At 43.7% G+C, this 20,089-nt stretch overlaps 1 protein-coding gene across 6 annotated transcripts in view; it reads right to left on the minus strand.

Annotated features, from left to right (window-relative positions):
- Positions 1-20,089, minus strand: part of RALGAPA2 (Ral GTPase activating protein catalytic subunit alpha 2) — a 282,048-nt gene that overhangs the window by 86,810 nt on the left and 175,149 nt on the right. For all 6 annotated transcript variants that reach the window (XR_010935102.1, XM_067707375.1, XM_067707374.1 and 3 more), the window contains 3 exons: positions 16,075-16,198; positions 13,594-13,749; positions 7,924-8,082 (listed from right to left, as the gene is read on the minus strand). Coding sequence is in view for 5 of the 6 variants with exons in the window: in XM_067707375.1 (XP_067563476.1) it covers positions 7,924-8,082; positions 13,594-13,749; positions 16,075-16,198 (439 nt within the window). In the remaining variant the exon portion in view is untranslated. The remainder of the gene's footprint in view (positions 1-7,923; positions 8,083-13,593; positions 13,750-16,074; positions 16,199-20,089) is intronic.

The following is a 20,089-nucleotide window of genomic DNA, read 5'->3' on the forward strand; positions in this document are numbered from 1 at the left end:
AGTGATTTCTGGGCGTGGTTATTCACAGGGCTGTAGGCACCAGGGATGCTGGCTGCACAGACAGGCTGACCCTCACAGGGTCATCCGTGCGTGAGTGAGGTCAGAACCGGTGGTTTCTCAGGGCGCTTCTACCCTCCGTGTCTAGGATTCCAGGACCTGCCAGTTTCCCCCTCTGGGAAGCTCATGATCCCACGATATGAACTTCTGAACTGAGAGGGTGTGTTCTGGCCCTGCATTTGTGCCTGAGATGCCAAAGTGGGTGACAGATACATTGGTTAAAAAATTGCATTTAAGTATAACAACTTTTCCGTTGGAAAAAAGAAATATCAGTTACGTTATTTGTCAGAAAGACTGAGAAGTCCATGGACTGAAAACTTTATAAAAAGTTAAAATGTGTTAAATTCCAAGCACTTCTCATGTGCTCCATGGTCCAGGGTGGGATGTGGAGGGGGAGGCATGGCCCTGTCCTCCAGACATGCACATACGTGTGTGTGTGTGTATATTTTATATACACTTTACTTCTTTTAGTGTTTGCCCTTGAGTTTGACATATACATTTATAACTAATCCAAGTCCTCTTTCAAATAACACTTACTGCTTCACAGGTAGTGCAAGTACCATATAACAGAATATTTCTAATTCTTCCCTCCCATCCTTATAACACTGCTGTCATTCATTACTTATCCATAAGTTATAATCACTGAATACATTGTTGCTATTATTGTTTGGAACAAAATGTTATTTGTTAGATCAATTAAGAATAAGAAGATAAAACATTTCATTTTACCTTCATTTATTCCTTCTCTAAAGCTCTTCCTTTTTAAAGTAGATCTGTGTTTCTGTTCTGTAATATTTTCTCTTTTTTATGAACTTATTGTAATATTTCTTGCAAGGCAGGTCTCCTGGCTACAAATTTCCTAATTTTTGTTTGAGAAAGTCTTCATTTCTTCTTTCACTTTTGAAGAATACAGAATTCCATGCTGGTCGTTTTTATCTTTCAACACTTGAAATATTTTACTTCATTTGCTTCTAACTTGAATGATTTCTGGCTAGAAGTCCAATGTAATACCTATCCTTGAACCTCTACAGTTGTTATTTTTTTTCCTCTGGCTTCTTTTAAGATTTTCCCATTGTTTTTGATTTTTGGTAGTGTCTGTTTGGGCTGCTTTAACAGAGTACTATAGACTGGTTGGCTTATAAACAACAGAAATTTATTTCTCACAGTTCTGGAGGCTGGAAAGTCCCAGAACAAGACGTCAGAAGATGGCTGGTACATGGACGGCTGTCTTCTCTCTGTGTTCTCACACGCAGTAAGGGGTAAGGGAGCTCTCTGGGGCCTCTTTTATAAGGTCACCAATCCTACTCCTGAGGGCCCCACCCTTATGACCTAATCATCTTTCTACCCCTACCCCTAAATACCATCACAGTGATGGTTAGATTTCAAAATATGAATTCTGGGGGGTGGGGGGGGACACAAACATTCAGTCTGCAACGTGCAGTTTGAATGTGATATGTCTAGGTGTAGATACTTTGGTATTATCCTCCTGGGTGTTGTCTACACTTCCTGGATCTGTGGTTTGGTATCTGTCATCAACTTGGAAATTTTTCACATAATTGTATTAAAATACGTTATATAAAAATATCTTTAAGTTATAATTTCAAATATTTCTTCTGTTTCTTTCTCTTTCTTTTCCTTCTAGTATTCCCATTAGGGGTATATAACACTTTATAATTATCCCACAGGTTTTGAATGCTCTGTTCAGTTTTCTGATCATTTTTTCCCTTTGCATTTCAGTTTTGATATTTCTATTGACATGTCTTCAAGCTCATAGTTCCTTTCCTCACCCGTCCAGTTTATTGGTGAACCCATCAAAGGCATTCTTCATTTCTGCTACAGTGTTTTTGATTTCTAGCATTTCCTTTTAATTCTTTCTTGGAGTTTGCATCTCTCTGCTTCCATTACTCATCTCTTCTTGCATGTTGTCCATTTTTTCTATTAGAGCCTTTAGCATATTAATCATAGTTCTTTTAAATTCGTGATTTGATCATTTCAAAATCTTTGCCATATCTGAGTCTGATTTTGATGCTTGCTCTGTCTCTTCAAACTGTGGGGGTTGTTTTGCCTTTTAGTATGCCTTGTAATTTTTTTGTTGAAAGCTGGACATGATATACCAGGTAAAAGGAACTGAAGTAAATAGGCCTTTAGTGTAAGGCTTTATGTTTGTCTGGCTAGGAGTCAGGCTGTGTTTATGGTTTGCTGAAGTTGTAGATGAAGGTGTCAGAGGCTAAAGCTTCCTTGGATGCCTCCGTTTCTGACTCCCCTGTTGTGTTTGGGTTTCTCTAGAGACTTCATGGATAAGGTCTCAGATGTGCAGCTCTTTTGGTTGTTTCCTATTACTATACAAAAGTCTGGCTGATGCCATGGTGAGGTGTGGGGGAGAAGTGCTCCACGGACCTGTCATGAGGTCCCTAACCCTAATCCTAACCCTAAAAAGCAGTCCCGTAATCAGTGAGATGGAGCTGTGATAAAAGAATTCATGAAGAAAACTAGACAACAAAAAACCCAATACAACAAACTAATGAACTTCAAGTACAGCACAGAAAGTACGCCTCTTGTTCTGGGGGCGCTGGGCCAGTGTCCTGCTTATGGAGGAGTTCTTTACACTCCTGACACCCCAGCCTGCTTTGCCCAGCTTTGGCCGAGGGTGTGTGCAGCCGCGTGCAGGAGATTTGAAAGGCACATGCGTGTCTGCCGAGGGGTCAGAGAGTGGGCATCGTGGGCCCGAAGGCCTTTCCTGCTGAGGTCACTTGGGGCAGAGGATGAGAACTGTCCTACTTTCTGACACAAAGCGGGCTCTTCCACTGGCCACTCAGGATACATTTACACAGGCTGGCTCTGGCCAAAGGAGGAGGATAAGGCAAAAGCAGGAAGATGTATTATCAAAGACCAACTGAAAAAAAGGGAAAACAATGGCAACTTTTGAGGAAAATCAATTGAGAAGGAATTCTTAATAGCCAAATTGTTGTGAAAGATAAAACAGGAGCTATGAGTTAATAATAGGCTACAGATTTTTTTTCCATCTGTACTGAGGCTTATCTTATAAATAAATGTTCCTTATTATTCTTTGGCAACTGTTTGTGGGTGACTCAGATAGTCTTTCAAAACTGGACAAAAGGAATAATATAGATCTCTTGTATCCAGGGAATTCCTCAGATTAGGAGTGGCCATGAATTAGAGAAGAAATTTGATTTTGATATAACATCTGCAAATGACAGCTGCCTTTTCACAAAGTTCCCAGTGTCATTCCTCTACTTTAAAAACTCCCAATAACGATAATAATAAATTACCAAAACAGAACATATTGCAGTAATCCACTTAATAACATATTTAGTGAATTCTGGTTATTCAGTATTCTCAGTTATCTTTTCAAAATAAATGATTCTTTACATATTCAAAAACTAACAACTTACTTTCCCTGAGAATGTCCCAAAGTATTTTAAAATGTATGACTTAATCTCAAAAAGGTTATTTGGTTGGGGTTGAGATAAATAAGAAAATTGAACATTTGAAATAAGAGGAAATTTACATAACCATGTTGCAGTCAAACACATTCCCTTTATAATAAAGCCACGCTAGGAAAAGATTTCCTTCCAAACACAGGTGCCAACACTGGCTCCTCTTGGTCTCACATGTGCAGGTGCTCTTGTGGCTTCTGGTGCATCAGCCCTAACTAGCATTTTGAGCACTTACTCCAGGGAAAGGTCCTGGGCTAGGTGTCATTCTGGAGACACACACACACACACACACACACACACACACACACACACACACACACACACAACAGCTGCTGAGCCTGCAAGGGAGCCAGAAACTACCTCAACGGCAGCTTCAGGGCAACTTAGGGAAAGGATGGGCATCTAGGAACACGAGGACCCAAGGAGGGCCCATCCTCTTTAAAGTGTGCTTAGAATCCCCGGAAGGACTGTAGACACCCTGGTCCCCAACCTGAATGTTACACCTGAGGAAGTTAAGGTCCAAAGACATTAAGAGATTTGCCCAAGATACCCCCCACTGTGGCAGCACAGGAACTGGAACTTTGCGGTCCCCAGCTCCTATCCTATTACTCTCTCCTGCCTGTGCTTCTTAGAAAGGACTGAATCATCACCTGTTTTCCTCCCAGGCCCATAACTACCATGGCCAAGTAAGGAGAGTCTAGAGGATGTTAACATGTTTTTCATTTACAAAATGGACACTGGTTGGGGTGACAAAGAGGACGCTTTCCCACAGCTTCCTCTTGTCTTAACTGCTCCTGGTCAAGGATTCTTCCGCTCATCTACCCTTTGGTCAGATAGTCACCAGCCAGTCACTCATGTGCCCGGAGAGAAACATGACAAAAATGCTAAAACGTACCTTCACGAATTCATACAAGCCAATGTGCTGAGTACCCGTACTGTTTCCAATTACTGGAAGAAGGAAAGTAACACGGGTACCTCCTGCAGTTTGGAGACTTTATGAATCACTTTTCTGCAGGACAGACTGGGCGCTTTAACAAACCCTGTATATCACTCACCTTCTGCCCCATGTGTACGTCTTCTCTGACTACCGACTTAGTAATACAAGTAGGAAAAACCACAAGTCTGACAACAGCACATTTCTTTTCCGTGACCAAAGGCTACGGTATCCACATTTATGGAGACAGACTTATCTTGAAAGTAACCTAACAATGGTATTACATTTCTCAGCACACTGATTTTTTTTAAATGTATCTTTTAAAAAGTTCAATGAAAAGCTCAAGAAGGGAGCAGACCCTCTCAGATGCCTGCCTGACACGAACACAGCCGTGGTCCTTCGACATACCGTTTTGCAAAGGCTGTATTATGAAGAGGAGGCGGATTCTGCCAGGCACATAATTTGTATATTTAAGGGAGGTGTATGGATGAAAAAGCGAAATATGTTAAATTTCAAAGGCCTTGGAAGCAGTGCTGTCTGTGAGCTTGTATTACAAACAGCCTCACATTATTACACAGGCTATTAATGAGGCCCAGTGAATGAAAGTACAATTTGAATATGCATGACTCTATCCAGTGAGCAGGACTTTTGTGTACTGATGAGGTTTGTTTTTTTTTTTTTTCCCTCCTAAAGAAGGATTAAAATTATTCTTAGAGAAGTATGGCTACCCAGAGGCTGGTAAAGTGTACTCAGACCACAAAGTCATACCACGTTCAGATAAAAGATACAGGTCCTCCACAGACAGCTCTGATGCTACCTATCATTTTGGAAACTCGTGCACAGCCTGCCCTCCCGAGAAGGAGCTTCCTCAACTTCAAACAGCTGCGTCATGACAATTTCTAAGCAAAAATACTGATTTTGGTGGCGATCCCTAAAAGTAGGCAAGGTTAAATAAACCTTTCAAGTACAAAGCCTTCCCTTCCGTGGTAAGGCGCTCTGGTTAAAATACTGGGGAATGGGTAAATTATTGCACCAAATGGCTGAGAATTAATCTCTGCTGACTAGCTGTAATCTAACGAGGCGTCTGTGTCCCCGGGAGCCCGCGGCGCGTCCCTGGCGGTATGCGCAGTGTGTCGAGTCTGCGTGGCACCCTTTGTCCCCACTCCCAGGCGGCCTTTCCCCTCATTGTTCATAATATCCTCATGCATCTGGGACGCGTGGAATGCATTCATACTAACAGACTTACCATTGTTTTCTCTCTGAAGCTTTGTTGAGCAAAGGCTGCATCGTGGTTACTGATAATTATATTGCTTAATTAATCAAGACAAAAAAAATTTGCAAATCATTGCCTGGTTGCCAAGCAGGGAGATAAAAAATGACAACAATACAAGCTGAAGCAATATAACAAAAGTAACAGCTATCTGATCAGAAATTCTTATATAATGAAGCTATTAATGCTAAATCGGTTAATGTTAACATTGCTCCAGGTGTCTCTACTTAGATGCGAACAAAAAGGCTAACATTATGGATATAAAAGGCCAAATGTTGCCATGGATTCTGTAACCTGATAGAGAGGACAGCCTTTTCATTTGATTAGGGAATGCAATTTAAATACCAGGGACCGAAGCCAAACAAACAGACTTTCCCTCCACAAGCCTCTCGCATTCACCCTGGGGTCAGTGGTTGGTGAACAAAAGGTCAGCCACACTTGCCCTGGAAATGTCTGGATTAATTTTATTACATTGTAATGGTTTGTCCTTTAAATGTGGGGATAACACTAAATTTCCAGTTGGCCATTATTCTCTTCTTCCCTTTAGGCTTTTTGAATTGAAATATTAAGAAAACGATTTGCTCGATTCATCTTGTCAGAATTTATGGCCAAATTTATAAAACTTACACATTTTTTAAAGAAACTTGTTTTCATGCATTATAGTACCTTTTCAAAAATCACTTGGACACTATGAAGTGAACTCAAATGCCTTTTATGTTCTTAATTTACTATAAAAATAAAAGTGACATTTTTAGGACATTAAATGACATTTTAGAGGGCCGTGTTGAAAATGAACTAATAAAGCCAGTTAATCCATACTAAATATTAAAGAAACACATTCTCCAGTTTTGAAAGCTACAGGATACTGAATTTATTGGTTGTCTAATATTAAAATTTTCAGTTTAATTTTTTAAATTAATGTCCTTCACGGACACACGCAAATGTTATTAGCACTAAGAGCCATTTTCTTATACAAACGTGAACACTTCGCACGCACACAGACTTGAACCAAAGATAACACAAATATTTAACACGAAGAACTTTGGCATCTTTGCTCCCTGAATAGAAAAGAGGGTTCCCTTTATGTCAGGCTTCTCACCAGCCAGAGTAGGGGCTTTTCTGAGTTCAGGAGTTGACTAGCACTGTCATTATTTATTCTATTTTCATGGTAGTAACAATAACAAAGAAAATAATAGCAATAATAATAATTATTATTATCATTAACACTTAAGTAGCTTTTCCTCTGGACCAGGCACTGTTTGAAGCACCTTCCATTTCTTAGCTCGTTTAATCCTCACAACTTGAACACTAGATTAGGTTATAAATCCCAGGAAATCTTTACCTACTATTTTTAAAGCTTAAAAATAGTGAGTATTTAGAACAGTAACTTTTAGCTCCTGCAGGAGGACAATTTGGAATGGAAATGAAGGTTGTATTTAATATCAAGTCATTTTCTTGAGAAGGAGAGAATTAATACACTAAATGTCTAATTAAAAAACTAAAAAAAAAAAACCCCAAAAAACTCACCTTGTATTAGTAGTTGCAAATAAAATCAAGTCACTGTATCAAGCACTGTTAAACCACCACTAAAGGCAGGGCAAAGACAGAAACGGAAGCCAATCCAGGTCCCGGCACTCAGGCCCTGGATGGTTCCGGCTGTTCCCATGATCGATGCCAATGGACCCGGCTGAACTGACGGGTGGCAAGGCACGTCCATTGTTAGAAGCCCCGACATGGGCCGAGCCATGGAGGCCCAGCTCTTTAGGACTTTTCCACGATCCTTCAGGACTGACCCCCGTTAGCAGCGGCAGAGGCAAGGCTGGATCCCGTACCCACAGCTACCCACAAAATGCTAGATGTGACAAGGGGCTCATTCAACTCTTATTGCTATTCATCAACATGCCCCAAGTTCTAAATGACAATTTCTTTAAATTATAAAATCTTAAAAATTAAAAACATTTAAAAAACCATACGTGTCTTTACATTATAATTTTCAGAGTCTCAGTAATAAAATACAGAATTCTGTGCTCCTGATGAAAGATTCTTTGAAAATCCCAATTCATATTTAATTCCTGTTTAGCATGTGTAAGTCACATACATGTAAAGTGGCCCCTTTAGCATACTGGTATCACTGCTTTTCAGTAACAGCGAATCATACGGCAAACGCCTGTACGAGCCAGAAGAATAACGCGGTGAAAACGTACCTCGGGTTTCTTCGTTATCGCGATAAAGAACATGTGATTCTTCATGGGGTAGATGATGATTGAAACGTCTCCGAAGGCGGTGGGGATGATCCCCCTGCGGTAGTCCCGGGAGTGTTCAGACCAGATGATGTGGACCTCGTCATTCCCCAAGTGACGGAGCTGCAACGGCAAATTGGCTCCTTATTAATCAGAGCGATAACAGCACTTTAGGAGGGGTCGTGGCTTACAAATTGAATTATTATACACAGAGGCAAAAATAATTCACCACCAAAAAAGGCTACAACACCGATGCCTTCTGTGGGGATTTTAAAAAAGCACAGGTACACGAAAAAAACACAGCTCGCCCTGCTATGAAACACATTGGAACCGAGAGAGAGGCATGTAAGCATCGCAGGTGCAAGACCTTTTCCAGGATTTGTTAAAAATTTAATTTTACTCCTGCAGCAAAGCCTGACGCAGTATGTGGCTGAGCATGTTTCTACACAGTGGATGGTGTGAGACTTTTATTCTACATTACAGTAGAGCTTCAGTAGGCTCTGAATTCAATGGTTATTAAGAAAAACAGAAGATGAGCGTAAGAGAACAGAAGCCATTATAATACAATCCTTACCAAATGCATAAAAACTAGATTTATGACAAACCATTAAGTATGTATAACACTACCTTTGTTAAGAAACTAATGTGTTACTTAAATTTCATAAGAGACTAATACCAAGCACTAGTACCTAGCATTTGAAGAGTGCCTTACTGTAGAGAAAGTCTGTTCACACATACATTTTGTTCAGTCTTTCCACTAACTCTCTGAGGTAGGCCACGTTATCTTTATGCTGTCTGATAAGGAGGGGAGGGGGCTCAGGAAGGCGGGGCACACCCCTGCCACGGTGTAGGAGGCAGGGCGGCCTGGAAGCTGGCTGGGGCTTCTGACCCACCTGGCCTCCACTGCCCATGGCCATCTAAGCTGTAGCCAGGGCAACTGCGCTGTCACAGCTCAACTCCCCCAGCCCTCTCGTGTATCACTTTATACACAAGAGGTCACGTGGTCCAAAAACAAGTCTGAGACTCCTGGCCTCTCGAGGAGGGCTTCCCATGCCTCCAAGGAAGGGAACCTGTGAGCATCCCTCAGGGACCAGCTGGGTCCAATGCAAGAACACCCTCGACAAAGGTCCTGCACAGTGACTGCGTGTCCCAGGCTGGAGAAAGTGCAGGTGAGGTCATCTGGGCAGGCCTGGCAGTGTGACTCAAGCAAACTCGATTGTAAAGGTTAAAATCCTGGCTGAAATTGAAGTCCTAAACCCACAGAGGTTGACTGGTGAAGGCCCTTGGACGCCTCCTAAGGATGTGAGGTCCCGGCCCTGCACACACTGCAGAAGGAGGCCATCTACCACCATGACAAAGTGTGTCCTGCTTCCTAGCTTATTTAACAGGTGAACCCTAAAAGTGACTAGATTCGGAGGCACTTTAGTACAGCAGAGATGTTATGTCAAAGCTAATGCTTTGGTTTTGTCTTAAAGTATAAAAAAGGATGCTCTGAAGTACTATGTATTTAAAACACTTTAATATAAATACAATTTCTTTATAGACTCTCTGACCACAAAGGGAAAACCTGAGATCACCCCAATAGGTCTCCTTTCTGTTTACAAGGTCACAAAGGAGGCTGGTTTGCTGCAATGCCTGCTTCTCCCTCCCTCTGCCACACCTCTGGGGACCACTGTACCTCTGCACCTACGGTGAGGTGCGAGCTCAGGTGGCTCCTAGGTGAGGCGCTCTATTCAGCTGCGTCTGAACCTGGGCTCTGCGACACATGCCACTGCAGGCGTTGAGCATGGCACGACAGTGCAGAAAAATTCAACGGCGTCTACAACTTTCTAAATGCAAAATCACCCAGTACATGTCTTTTTCCTTCTCCTCCTCTCTTACATATAAACACTAAAAGGGTAGCAGGCAAAAGGTGTACCAACCTGTTACATAAATAGTTAAAAAAGAAGACCCCGGATTTTCACAGTAATACTAGGCATCTATCTCTCTCTTTCTCTATTTCCATTTTTCTTTCTTTTTCCTTTTCAGTAAAGCATGCAAGGAGTTCACAACGCACTCCTGAAATTCAATCCTTTTGGAGTCAAACACATGGTAGCAGCTCACCAGCAGCACAATAAAGGCATGTTTTTGAGGGAAATAGGAGTAGTTTCAGATGGAAACTTTGGGAGGAATTTAGAGCAGCAGAAGGGGACTGTGAGAGCCGGGGCCGCCCCAGGGTGCAAACCCACTCTCCTCGCCCCACAGAGAGAGCCAACCTTCTGGGTAGTTTTGTGCCCCTTGATGCAGGGCTGGCATGAACTTCTGAATGGGACCAACACACCTACAGAACAGCCTTCCTGTGTGGCTGTCCCGCCACAGGTCAGCACCCCAGAACCTGGGACAGCTCCCCGGCCAGACGTGTAAGTTGCAAGGCATTAGCTCTGAGGTAATACGGTGACTATTGAAATGTTGCAGTTACCCTCTCTTTTCTAAATTAGGTAACTCGATTACATAACCCAATGAAGTCTCTCCTAATTCTGTTTGCAACTATATCCTCAGGACGGGGGCAAGGGAGGACATCATCACAGGAATGGGCCCACCCTCCCAGTGTGGCGATTCTGCAGGTGGTGATAACACGAGATTCATCATCTGAAAGCTGCTTTCAGGGTCATGTGCCTCAGACCTCCGCACGCGTCAGTTTAATTAGGCAACGCACAGAACTAAGAGCTGAGGCCACGGGACCGGTCGTTGAACAAAGAGCAAGGACACACCCTCTTCTGCCCACGACAAGAACAGAGGCAGGTAAAACAAGTAAGATCAACCCGGCCAAATTGTCAACCATGTCAGAACACACGGAAATACTCTGGAAGCTTCCAAGTGTCACTCGATTTAAAGGGGGTTTCATTACGGAGACGTTGTTTTGTGAGTTTTGGAGAATTCTGACGACAGGCCCTCAAGTGAGAAACCCGTGCACACAAGTCACGTTGACCAGAGTCGTGTGTCATCTGGACAGAGCCGTCCTTCACGCCAGCTACTACTTCAAACGCACAAGAGGCTCGGAACGAGCGCCCAGGGCTTAAGCCTTAAGAAATCAGCTCGTGTGCTGCCACTTCTCATCCTGACAGAGTTTTGCAGTCCCTCTGCCTGGGACTTTCTGCCCGCGCTGCCAGGCGGCGCGCACTGTGACACTGGCCCTGGGACACACCTAATGGGCTGACCTCCTTCCCCGACTAATTGCATTACGGCGCCAGCTGGCTCCAGAAGGAGTCGTCTGTGTGATTGAAGAATTCCTGCTCCTCAGTGGGCCCGGCTGCTACTTTTAACTAAGTAACAGGCAGGCCTGACATCCCCATTGTTCAGCTGACAGTGTGCCCATCCTAAAATCTAAGTTTTATTTGTAAATTAACCAAGAAACTTCCTGCCAGAACAGTGCTGCCTGCAGTCTGATAATGTGGGCCTTTCATCCCATCCACTCGCACTGTATCACTGCCAATTTGTTTTTTATGTGGCTGGGCAGCCTGAGGCTATAAAAGCCTTGTAAGACATAAGTGCAATTATAGTCCTGGAGTCAAATGAATTGGACAAATCCAATAGCACAGCTCTGTCCCTACTCTGCAAACCCCTACAGCAGTTAGATTAGCTGTGAAAAATCTAATCTAGCTGGAGCTAACAAATTTCTGCAGTGAAGGATCAAAAGTTCAGTATGGGGTTGCAACCAGATTGCAGGGTTGAAAAAGTGCCCCCGTGATGGGGGCAGGGGAGAGCATGCATCACTTTAGAATTTTGCAGCTCATTTTTAAGCTGTTAGGGGCAATTTAGTCAGAATAAGTCAAGGAACTGTGGGGCTGCTTTTCCTGTGACTGATTTTTAGTTGAGCTGTGAGACATCCTGACAGAGTTTGCCACTAATGATGCTAAATCTTGGAGCTGCAAAAGGTATCAGCTGCATTTTGATTATTACAGTAGGGAACCTTACAACCCGGCCAAGCCCCGAAAAAGTATTCATAACATGGTGTTTTATCAAGAAAACACTGTCTTTTCTCAAAAAAAAAAAAAAAAGACAATCTTACTTAGGAAATAATTTTTTAAATGTTTAAAATACAAACCTGTCTTTTAACAAAATAGTTTTCAGTCATATGAAAATCATAGAATATGGTGACACATTTGCAGAGTAGCAGCGATTTACAAGGTACAGCCAATAAAAAGGAGGTGTGAGTCTTGCCTAGGGTCTTGGTAATCTGAGGTGGCATCCCTGCGGGCAGAGTCCCCTTCGCTAAGAACACCGCCGCCACCAAAACCTAAGATGTGGAGGCAGCTCCCCAGGCCCTCGGGAGCCAGCACGTGGCCACCGAGTGAAAGCCTGTCATGCTCTGTCCATCCGATACCCTTGGTCGCTGTGACAGGGATCTGCTCATGCTGTGACCCAACTTCTCAGATCCCACTAGCTCTGCTGCCCACCATGTACATGGTCCAGATGTCTGTGGCTGCAGCGATGAAAGAGCAAAACCACGGAGGAGAGAAATGAGGCAGGTGCAGTGAGGCCCTCTGGCCAGTATCAATCACCTGCCTAACAGGCCAGGAGGAAAGAGTCCATCAGACCAGTCAGCAACAACGGGGGCTGACGGGTAGGGATGCTACCAGCACCACACTCAGCCATTTCACAGGCCTTGTTTACCTACTGCCCAGCAACCCTGGGACGTGGGCTGTGTTTTTAATCTCATTTAATAGATCAGAAAACTGAGACACAGGCTGGTGAAGTACCTTGAGACACACTTGAACCTTGGCTACAGCCACCATGCTAGACGCCCCCCCCCACCCCCCTGCCACCGCCCATCAGGCATGGGAATGGTCTGCTTTCCACCCACCAGTTACTGCCCTAGGTTCCTGGCATCCTTGCAGGAAGAGAGTGGGTGTGAGACAGGGATTCCGGGCTCTGCCACCCACCAGCAGGCGAGGCCCAGATGTTCTCATCTGCAAACAGAGACGTAGGTCAGATTCCTAGGCTTTCTCCCCAGAGTAAAAAGTCCTCTTCTCTTAGGATGTCCCTCACTTCCTGCAAGTTACCTGAGGTGGACATCCTGCAGGTTAGAAAGCATAGGGGGAACCCTGCAGAGCTTTCTCAGAGGTGGAGGAGGTCTCCTTTGAACTCTGGAGAACAAGAGGTGGGGGCCCGAGAGGAGGGCAGCCAGGCAGCAGCGCACCTGCGCTTGCCATTTTGACAGTCGTTTGCTAAGCTGCCCCCCAGCAGCCCTGGTTGGGGGGGCGCCTGCTTTCTCTGACCCCATCAGTACAGGGTCCTTACGTCAGATGACCTCGGCCAACCCGAGAGGTTGACAGCATCATTTTCTCTCAGTTAACAGTCATGTGAGAGAAGATCTAAAGTTAACAACATTTAAGACCCTTCCTTTTCCTAAATCTTAATCTCAGGATTTAAGACTTAAACGACTGATTGCTTTTCATGCATTTCTTTACCTAGTTTGTGCCAAGCTGGATATTTCAGACTCATGACAAGTGTAGCTTGAGGACAGCGACCCCAAGGTCGCATCCAAAGGAAACCAGTCTCCATGTACATCAGGCCACGGACTTCACTCTGTCCCAGGTGTGCCTCACCTACAAACTGGGGCCGCCAAGCATGGTCCCCAAGGAGGCCCTTTACCTTTTTGGTGAGCGAATCATCTGAGTCTGATGGCATCCGAGTTGAAACGTGGAAAATCACTTCCACGGTCGAGGTAGCGTAGTAGGGGGCAGTCTGGCCTGTGCTGCCGTTGCGTTGAAGTCCGCCCATGAACCCGCAGTGGGTTGAGAGGTCCACCTGACACAGGCACGAGGGAAAGAAGTGGAGGTCAAACGGGAGCCGTTCTTATTTACTTACCAGGAATGCAGAGTTTTTTAAAAATCTAAGTATGTTCATTTATAGTTTTCTGATTATAAGCAAACGTAATACAAAGTTAGATGACATTGGGCCTCCCTGGTGGCACAGTGGTTGGGGGTCCGCCTGCCGATGCAGGGGACGTGGGTTTGTGCCCCGGTCTGGGAGGATCCCATGTGCCGCGGAGCGGCTGGGCCCATGGGCCATGGCCGCTGGGCCTGCGTGTCCGGAGCCTGTGCTCCGCAACGGGAGAGGCCCGCGTACCGCAAAAAGAAAAAACCAAACCAAACCAAACCAAAACAAAACAAAAAAAAGTTTGGTGCATATTTCTCCAACTTTATCCCCTCCTATACATAAATATGTATATATGTATAGACACACACGGAGCTCCCCTATCGCTGGATTTGTGGGATTTTCTGTTTTCTCAAACCAGAAGGAGCATTCAAAGCAGTGTTTCAGGTCAAGGGGTACAAAAGTTTCCAAACTTAACAGCCATTCCTAAACTGCCTTTCAAAAGGGTTGTTCCAATTTATACCACTGCCAAAAGTCTCTGAGTTATAATTCTTTTTCAAGCTATGTGTGAATGTTCACTTAGTCAGTGCTTAGATTCCATTTTGGTATTTTCTTTTTTTGTTGTTTTACTTTTCATAAACTACTATTCTTTCAGTAAAGCACCTGTGGTAACACAACTGGAAAAAGAAAAAGAAATGGAAGAATTTCTTCTGTGCTAAAGACAATCAATACATACACTGAATTAATGTTCTAATCTTTTCTTAAAACTCTAGTTAAGAAATGTACGGTTGGGCTTCCCTGGTGGCGCAGTGGTTGAGAGTCCGCCTGCCGATGCAGGGGACACGGGTTCGTGCCCTGGTCCGGGAAGATCCCACATGCCGCGGAGCGGCTGGGCCCGTGAGCCATGGCCGTTGAGCCTGTGCGTCCGGAGCCTGTGCTCCTCAACGGGAGAGGCCACAACAGTGAGAGGCCCACATACTGCCAAAAAAAAAAACCCAAAAAACAAAAAACAAACAAAAAAGAAATGTACGGTTTAAAAATGTTGGTTAGGACTTCCGGGGTGGCGCAGTGGTTAAGAATCCACCTGTCAATGCAGGCGACACGGGTTCGAGCCCTGGTCCGGGAAGATCCCACATGCTGCGGAGCAACTAAGCCCGTGTGCCACAACTACTGAAGCCCGTGCGACTAGAGTCCATGCTCCGCAATAAGAGAAGCCACTGCAATGAGAAGCCCGCACACTATGACGAAGAGTAGCCCCCGCTCGCCGCAACTAGAGAAAGCTCGCGCGCAGCAACGAAGACCCAAGGCAGCCAAAAATAAAAATAAATAATTAACTAATTAAAAAAAAATGTTGGTTAAATAGTAAGTATATTCTATGACAAGAAGTCATCTTATTGGTAAGAAGAACAGTTTATTGAAAGTTCAGTAACTCTTTTAGACTAAAACCGACTTGACATTTCAGAAAGTATATGGTCTTGACCTTGAAGTACCCTTACCCTGTCCCCACCTCCACATCGGTCCCTTCGCTAACACTCAGCTCTCAGAGGTAAGTCTCGCTTAGGCACCCAGAGAGTTTCCCACAACACAGATAACCAAGAAACCAAAACAAAAGTAAGAAAAAGTAAGAAAATTATTTCAGATATGCTGATTTCCATTTTAACTACTCTGAATTCTTTTAGATTCTGGGAATATGTTCTGGAGACAGATATATGTGTGTGTATGTGTGCATGTGTATAAATGTATAGATGTCTTTTGGTCAGAGTATGACTTAGTAAAGAGAAAACAAAATTTTAAAATATCAACCATCCTGGGATCTACCTTAGGGAAACAGGTTGAGAGCTAAACCATCATGGCTACCGTCAAGTCAACTTTTAACTTCATCCAACTCTTCATTTTTCACCATTGATTTCTTTTCCAGCCTCCGTGTAGGGACCAAAGCCATTGCTTCCCTGCCCACTGTCCTCTCTTACTACACACTGTCTATGGCTGGGAGAGCCGACCTGACTATTCAGTTCTGATGAAAAGCAAATGAAATCATATTAAGAAGAAAGTTAAGGGGAAACAAAAGTTTGTGTATAAAGTACAAAAATAACTGATAGAAGATGTCAAATTCGATATATTCTTCAACTCCAGAACTCTACCCATGCTATATTTGAATGTAAAAACCTAAGTAAAAATTTAGACCATCAATGACTAGTTTACATACATCCTTAAAAAGTGCTGATCGATAAACGCCTCCTGAATGAAATGAATTACCTCCCATCCCAGTCCAGCAACAAAGTCTTCGTACGCTCGGCTTCCTCTTTCATTGGAAAGGATCGAGCACTTGTCTTCTTGGCCGTCAGCAACGTAAAACACGGCGATTTTGTGCGTTTCACGGCTGTAAATTTTTAGATTTAAAGGAGTTAGAATACTTACGTACAAAGTTTTGTTTTACTGCCACCACCTATGCTTCTACTACACAGCTTACACTTGCTGAGAACTTACAAGGGGTCAGGCACTGTTCCAAGAAGGCTCAACACACGTCTCATCTATCCTTGCAGACGCCCTAATGAGACAGGTCTTATCATCACCTCCTCATGGACACGGTGGAAAGGAGGCACAGAAAGTGACAGAAAAGCACTTGTAGCAAGCAGGACACCGGGAGCTGAGACAGGGCAGCCTGGGCTCCTGACACCACTCTCTCACAGGTATGATGTACGAACAGCATGTAAGAGCACATGGCTTGACAAATTCTCTCCAACTTCGGTAAAAATATACCTCTGAAAGCATTTCAGATAGATCTCAGTTGTGAACAGATCCTTGTGACCACACATACTTCACTTCCCACACTTTGAGATAAGGAAACCGGGGAGCTCCCTGATTGGAACTGTAAAATTGGCCGAGACTTTGTGAGAAATGGAAACTACTTCTTCAAAGCAGAACACACTTAGGTACTTTCTTTGTGAGGGGTGGCACCCTCAGGGTGGACAGCTGCCCAGGGAAACTTCTTTGGACATACAAACTGTTCGTCCACTTCCTCCATGATGGATTTGGGGCACTTTGCTGTTAAATCAGGTAAATGTGACACCACTTTGAGGAAAGCAGCCCTGTTTCTTAACCTTTTGTGCATCCAGCATGGTCCTTGGTGCATAGAAGTTGCTCAGTTAAAACTCTGTTGAATTGACCAGAGATACGATGATATATTTGAACATATCAATAACCATTTCTATAAACTATACCCTGGAGTAAAGTGTCAAAGTCACTAGACCTACACCAAGTGATCTGGAGACAGTTCAGAGGCAAAGACACCGCTCTTATTGGACCAGAGCTTTAATCAAGAACCATTCCGCAGCTCCATCACCCAAGACCTTGACTCCAGTCTCTATGTTCTAAAATTTTAGATTATCATTTCCAGAGCAGTTCCACGCTTCTCCTGATTTCTACCATACACTTTGAAAAAATCTCATAGGAAAAACTACCAAGCACTTCAACAACATGGAAATGCTTCTGTTGTCTTATCGTTCAATACCTCAACATTATAATCCGATGGGACATCAATGGTGGTGGAATCTGGGCTCTGTATTTTAACATATCTCCCAATATCTCCTTCTGCAGGAATGTTATTTTTCTACTTAATTAGCAGAATGAATTGAAACTCAACTGGAAAGTCATAAAAATAAATCAAGGAGGAGAGTACGCTCCTTTTATTTGTCTAGATAGCTTATTCATGTCCCTCCATAATTTACATGAAATTATCATACTTAGAGAAGAAATTAGAAAATATAGAAAGGAAAAAGAAGAATTAAAAAAAACCACTAATGGGCTTGTCTGGTGGCACAGTGGTTGAGAGTCTGTCTACCGATGCAGGAGACACGGGTTCGTGCCCCGGTCTGGGAAGATCCCACGTGCCGCGGAGCAGCTGGGCCAGTGAGCCATGGCCGCTGAGCCTGTGCGTCCGGAGCCTGTGCTCCACAACAGGAGAGGCCACAGCAGTGAGAGGCCCGCGTACCACAAAAAACAAAACAAAACAACCCCCCCCCCAAAAAAAACCCACTAATGTTCTTTGCTTCTATGTTGAAATCACAATTGTTACTACTTCAGGATGCATTTTTGCATACAAAATGAGAAGTCTATCTTGTGTTCTGCCACTAATTTTTTCACTTAAAATATCTGTGAACACTTTTTTTAATTGTATAAAATATACATAACCGAAAAGTCACCATTTAAACCGTGTTGGAGTGTGAACATTTCTATACCGTGTGCTTGTATAACAAAGTTACTAATAATGGTTGTGTAATATTCCATTATATTAATATTCCATATCCTCAGTCCTTGCTATTGGACATTTAGGTTGCTTCCATTTGAAAGACGTTTTCACATTATCTTTGGTATGTCCTTAAAATAAATTCATGGATGTGGAGCCTCGGTCATTGCCCACTTTTAAGGCTTTTGAAGTGTACTGTCCTGCTGCCAGTGGGGAAGGTGGGTGTCCTGAAGGCCCTGACGGACACGCTGGTGGGGTGCTGCTCTCAGGGGAACAGACATAGGGGGTGATGGATGCTAGTGGGCGGTGCTCTAGCAGAGACCTTGTGCTCTCAGCCTGTCGGAAAGCTTGTCCTCAGGCACGTGGAGCCCAAAACTGTGACATCATTTCCTTCCAGACTGCAGGCAGGGCTGGCCAGCAGTCTGGACTCTGACTAGCTTATTCTAAGAGCTGTAGTCATGTGGGGGCTTGGATGGTAAGAGAGGTCATAACCTATGAACTAAAAGACAGTCTCTTTCAACAAATGGAGAGAAAAGGATAGTCACTCAATTCCTTTCTGCAGCTCTGTCTATATATTTAAAAGTCCTCAGCATTTAATTTTTCTCTATTCTATACACTTGACATACATAAAGCGGTCTCAGGTTTATCTGAAATGATTTTGTTTGTTCTCCTTAAAGTCCAAGCTTTTTATGTTGTAGCTGCTTACAGGTCCTCATCAACTCAATGTGGAGCAGAGAGAGCTCGGCCCGGTGACTGTGTGACTGATGGAGGTGTGAGCAAAGGTGACCTTTAGCTGTAAACACTCATCAAATTTCACAGCCTCCAAAATGTTAGCGCCGCAGAGAGCCTGGGAGGATGCAGACGCTGTGTCCGGCCTTATTAGAGCCAGGCTTTTGCAATGACAATTAGCAACATCAACAGCACTTCATATCCACAAGCTGCTGGGCCAGTGCTCGAAGGAGCAGGTAATTCAGGGCCACACGTACAGAAAAGCAACCATTTCCTCTTCCTCATTAGAACGCAGTTTTCTTTCTTATTAAGAATAGACCAGAATCGCTCAGTTTCCTTGTGCTGTCACATTAAAAAGCCAAACAAAGAAACACGACTGTAACTTTCACTTTACCATGTGGTGGCAAGAGGTGTTAATATTGAAAAGGGGAGCCTTCTTTAATCTGTATGTACGTTCATCACATTATTTACAGCTTTGCTAACTTCACAGTATACAAATCGTAGCTGTGAGGTGGTCTCTCCTTTTCCTAAGAACATGCTAAGCAGAAACTCTGCCTTGACAGCAGGGAAATAAATTGACACCAGAAATAAATAGAAACATCTTGACTGGAAATTGAGGGCCGAGGTTATGTTCTTACCTGCTAACTTACTGGTACGCGGGATCTCAGAGCTAAAGAGCCCTCAACTTATTTCTGGGTTTTTTTTTTCTAAAAAGAACCTTGAAAACACCCTTTACCATAAAGTAAGTGGATACCTTTTTAGATGTTGAGAAGACACTCAATCCAGGAGTTGGGGTTTTAGGTGAAGGTTAATCGGGGGGGAGAGGACTTGCCAATCAGCTCTCCGAAGCCGTATTATACTGCAACAGCCCCGCCAGGGAGCTACTTCGATTGTACCTCATGCAACTAAAGTGCATTAACACTCAACAAATTGGCCACAATCACAAGATACCAATGTCTTCACTTAATACGAAGGAGCATGAAATAATTCAGCGTACATTTGAAAAGCTGAGTTTGGAACCCAAGTGACCGCTTGTTTCCTACTGGAGGACAAGAGGGAAGGGGCAGTGAATCCCCGAGCCCTTCAGCAAAAATCCAACCCCCCAAATTTCCACAGAGAACTCAGTCTCTTCCTCTGGAGAAAAAGCAGCACAACAACTATTAGGAAACTGAATGTGGGGAAGGACAGTGTGAGGAATAACGGCTTCAGGTCTTCTTCTCTAATGAGATGTCTAATGAAGCTCCTAAAGGGAATACAAGAGGAGCAGAAAGCTATTTTTTTTTAAAATCAGTTTGT

Source organism: Pseudorca crassidens, chromosome 15 (assembly GCF_039906515.1).
Source record: "Pseudorca crassidens isolate mPseCra1 chromosome 15, mPseCra1.hap1, whole genome shotgun sequence".
Taxonomy (NCBI): domain Eukaryota; kingdom Metazoa; phylum Chordata; class Mammalia; order Artiodactyla; family Delphinidae; genus Pseudorca; species Pseudorca crassidens.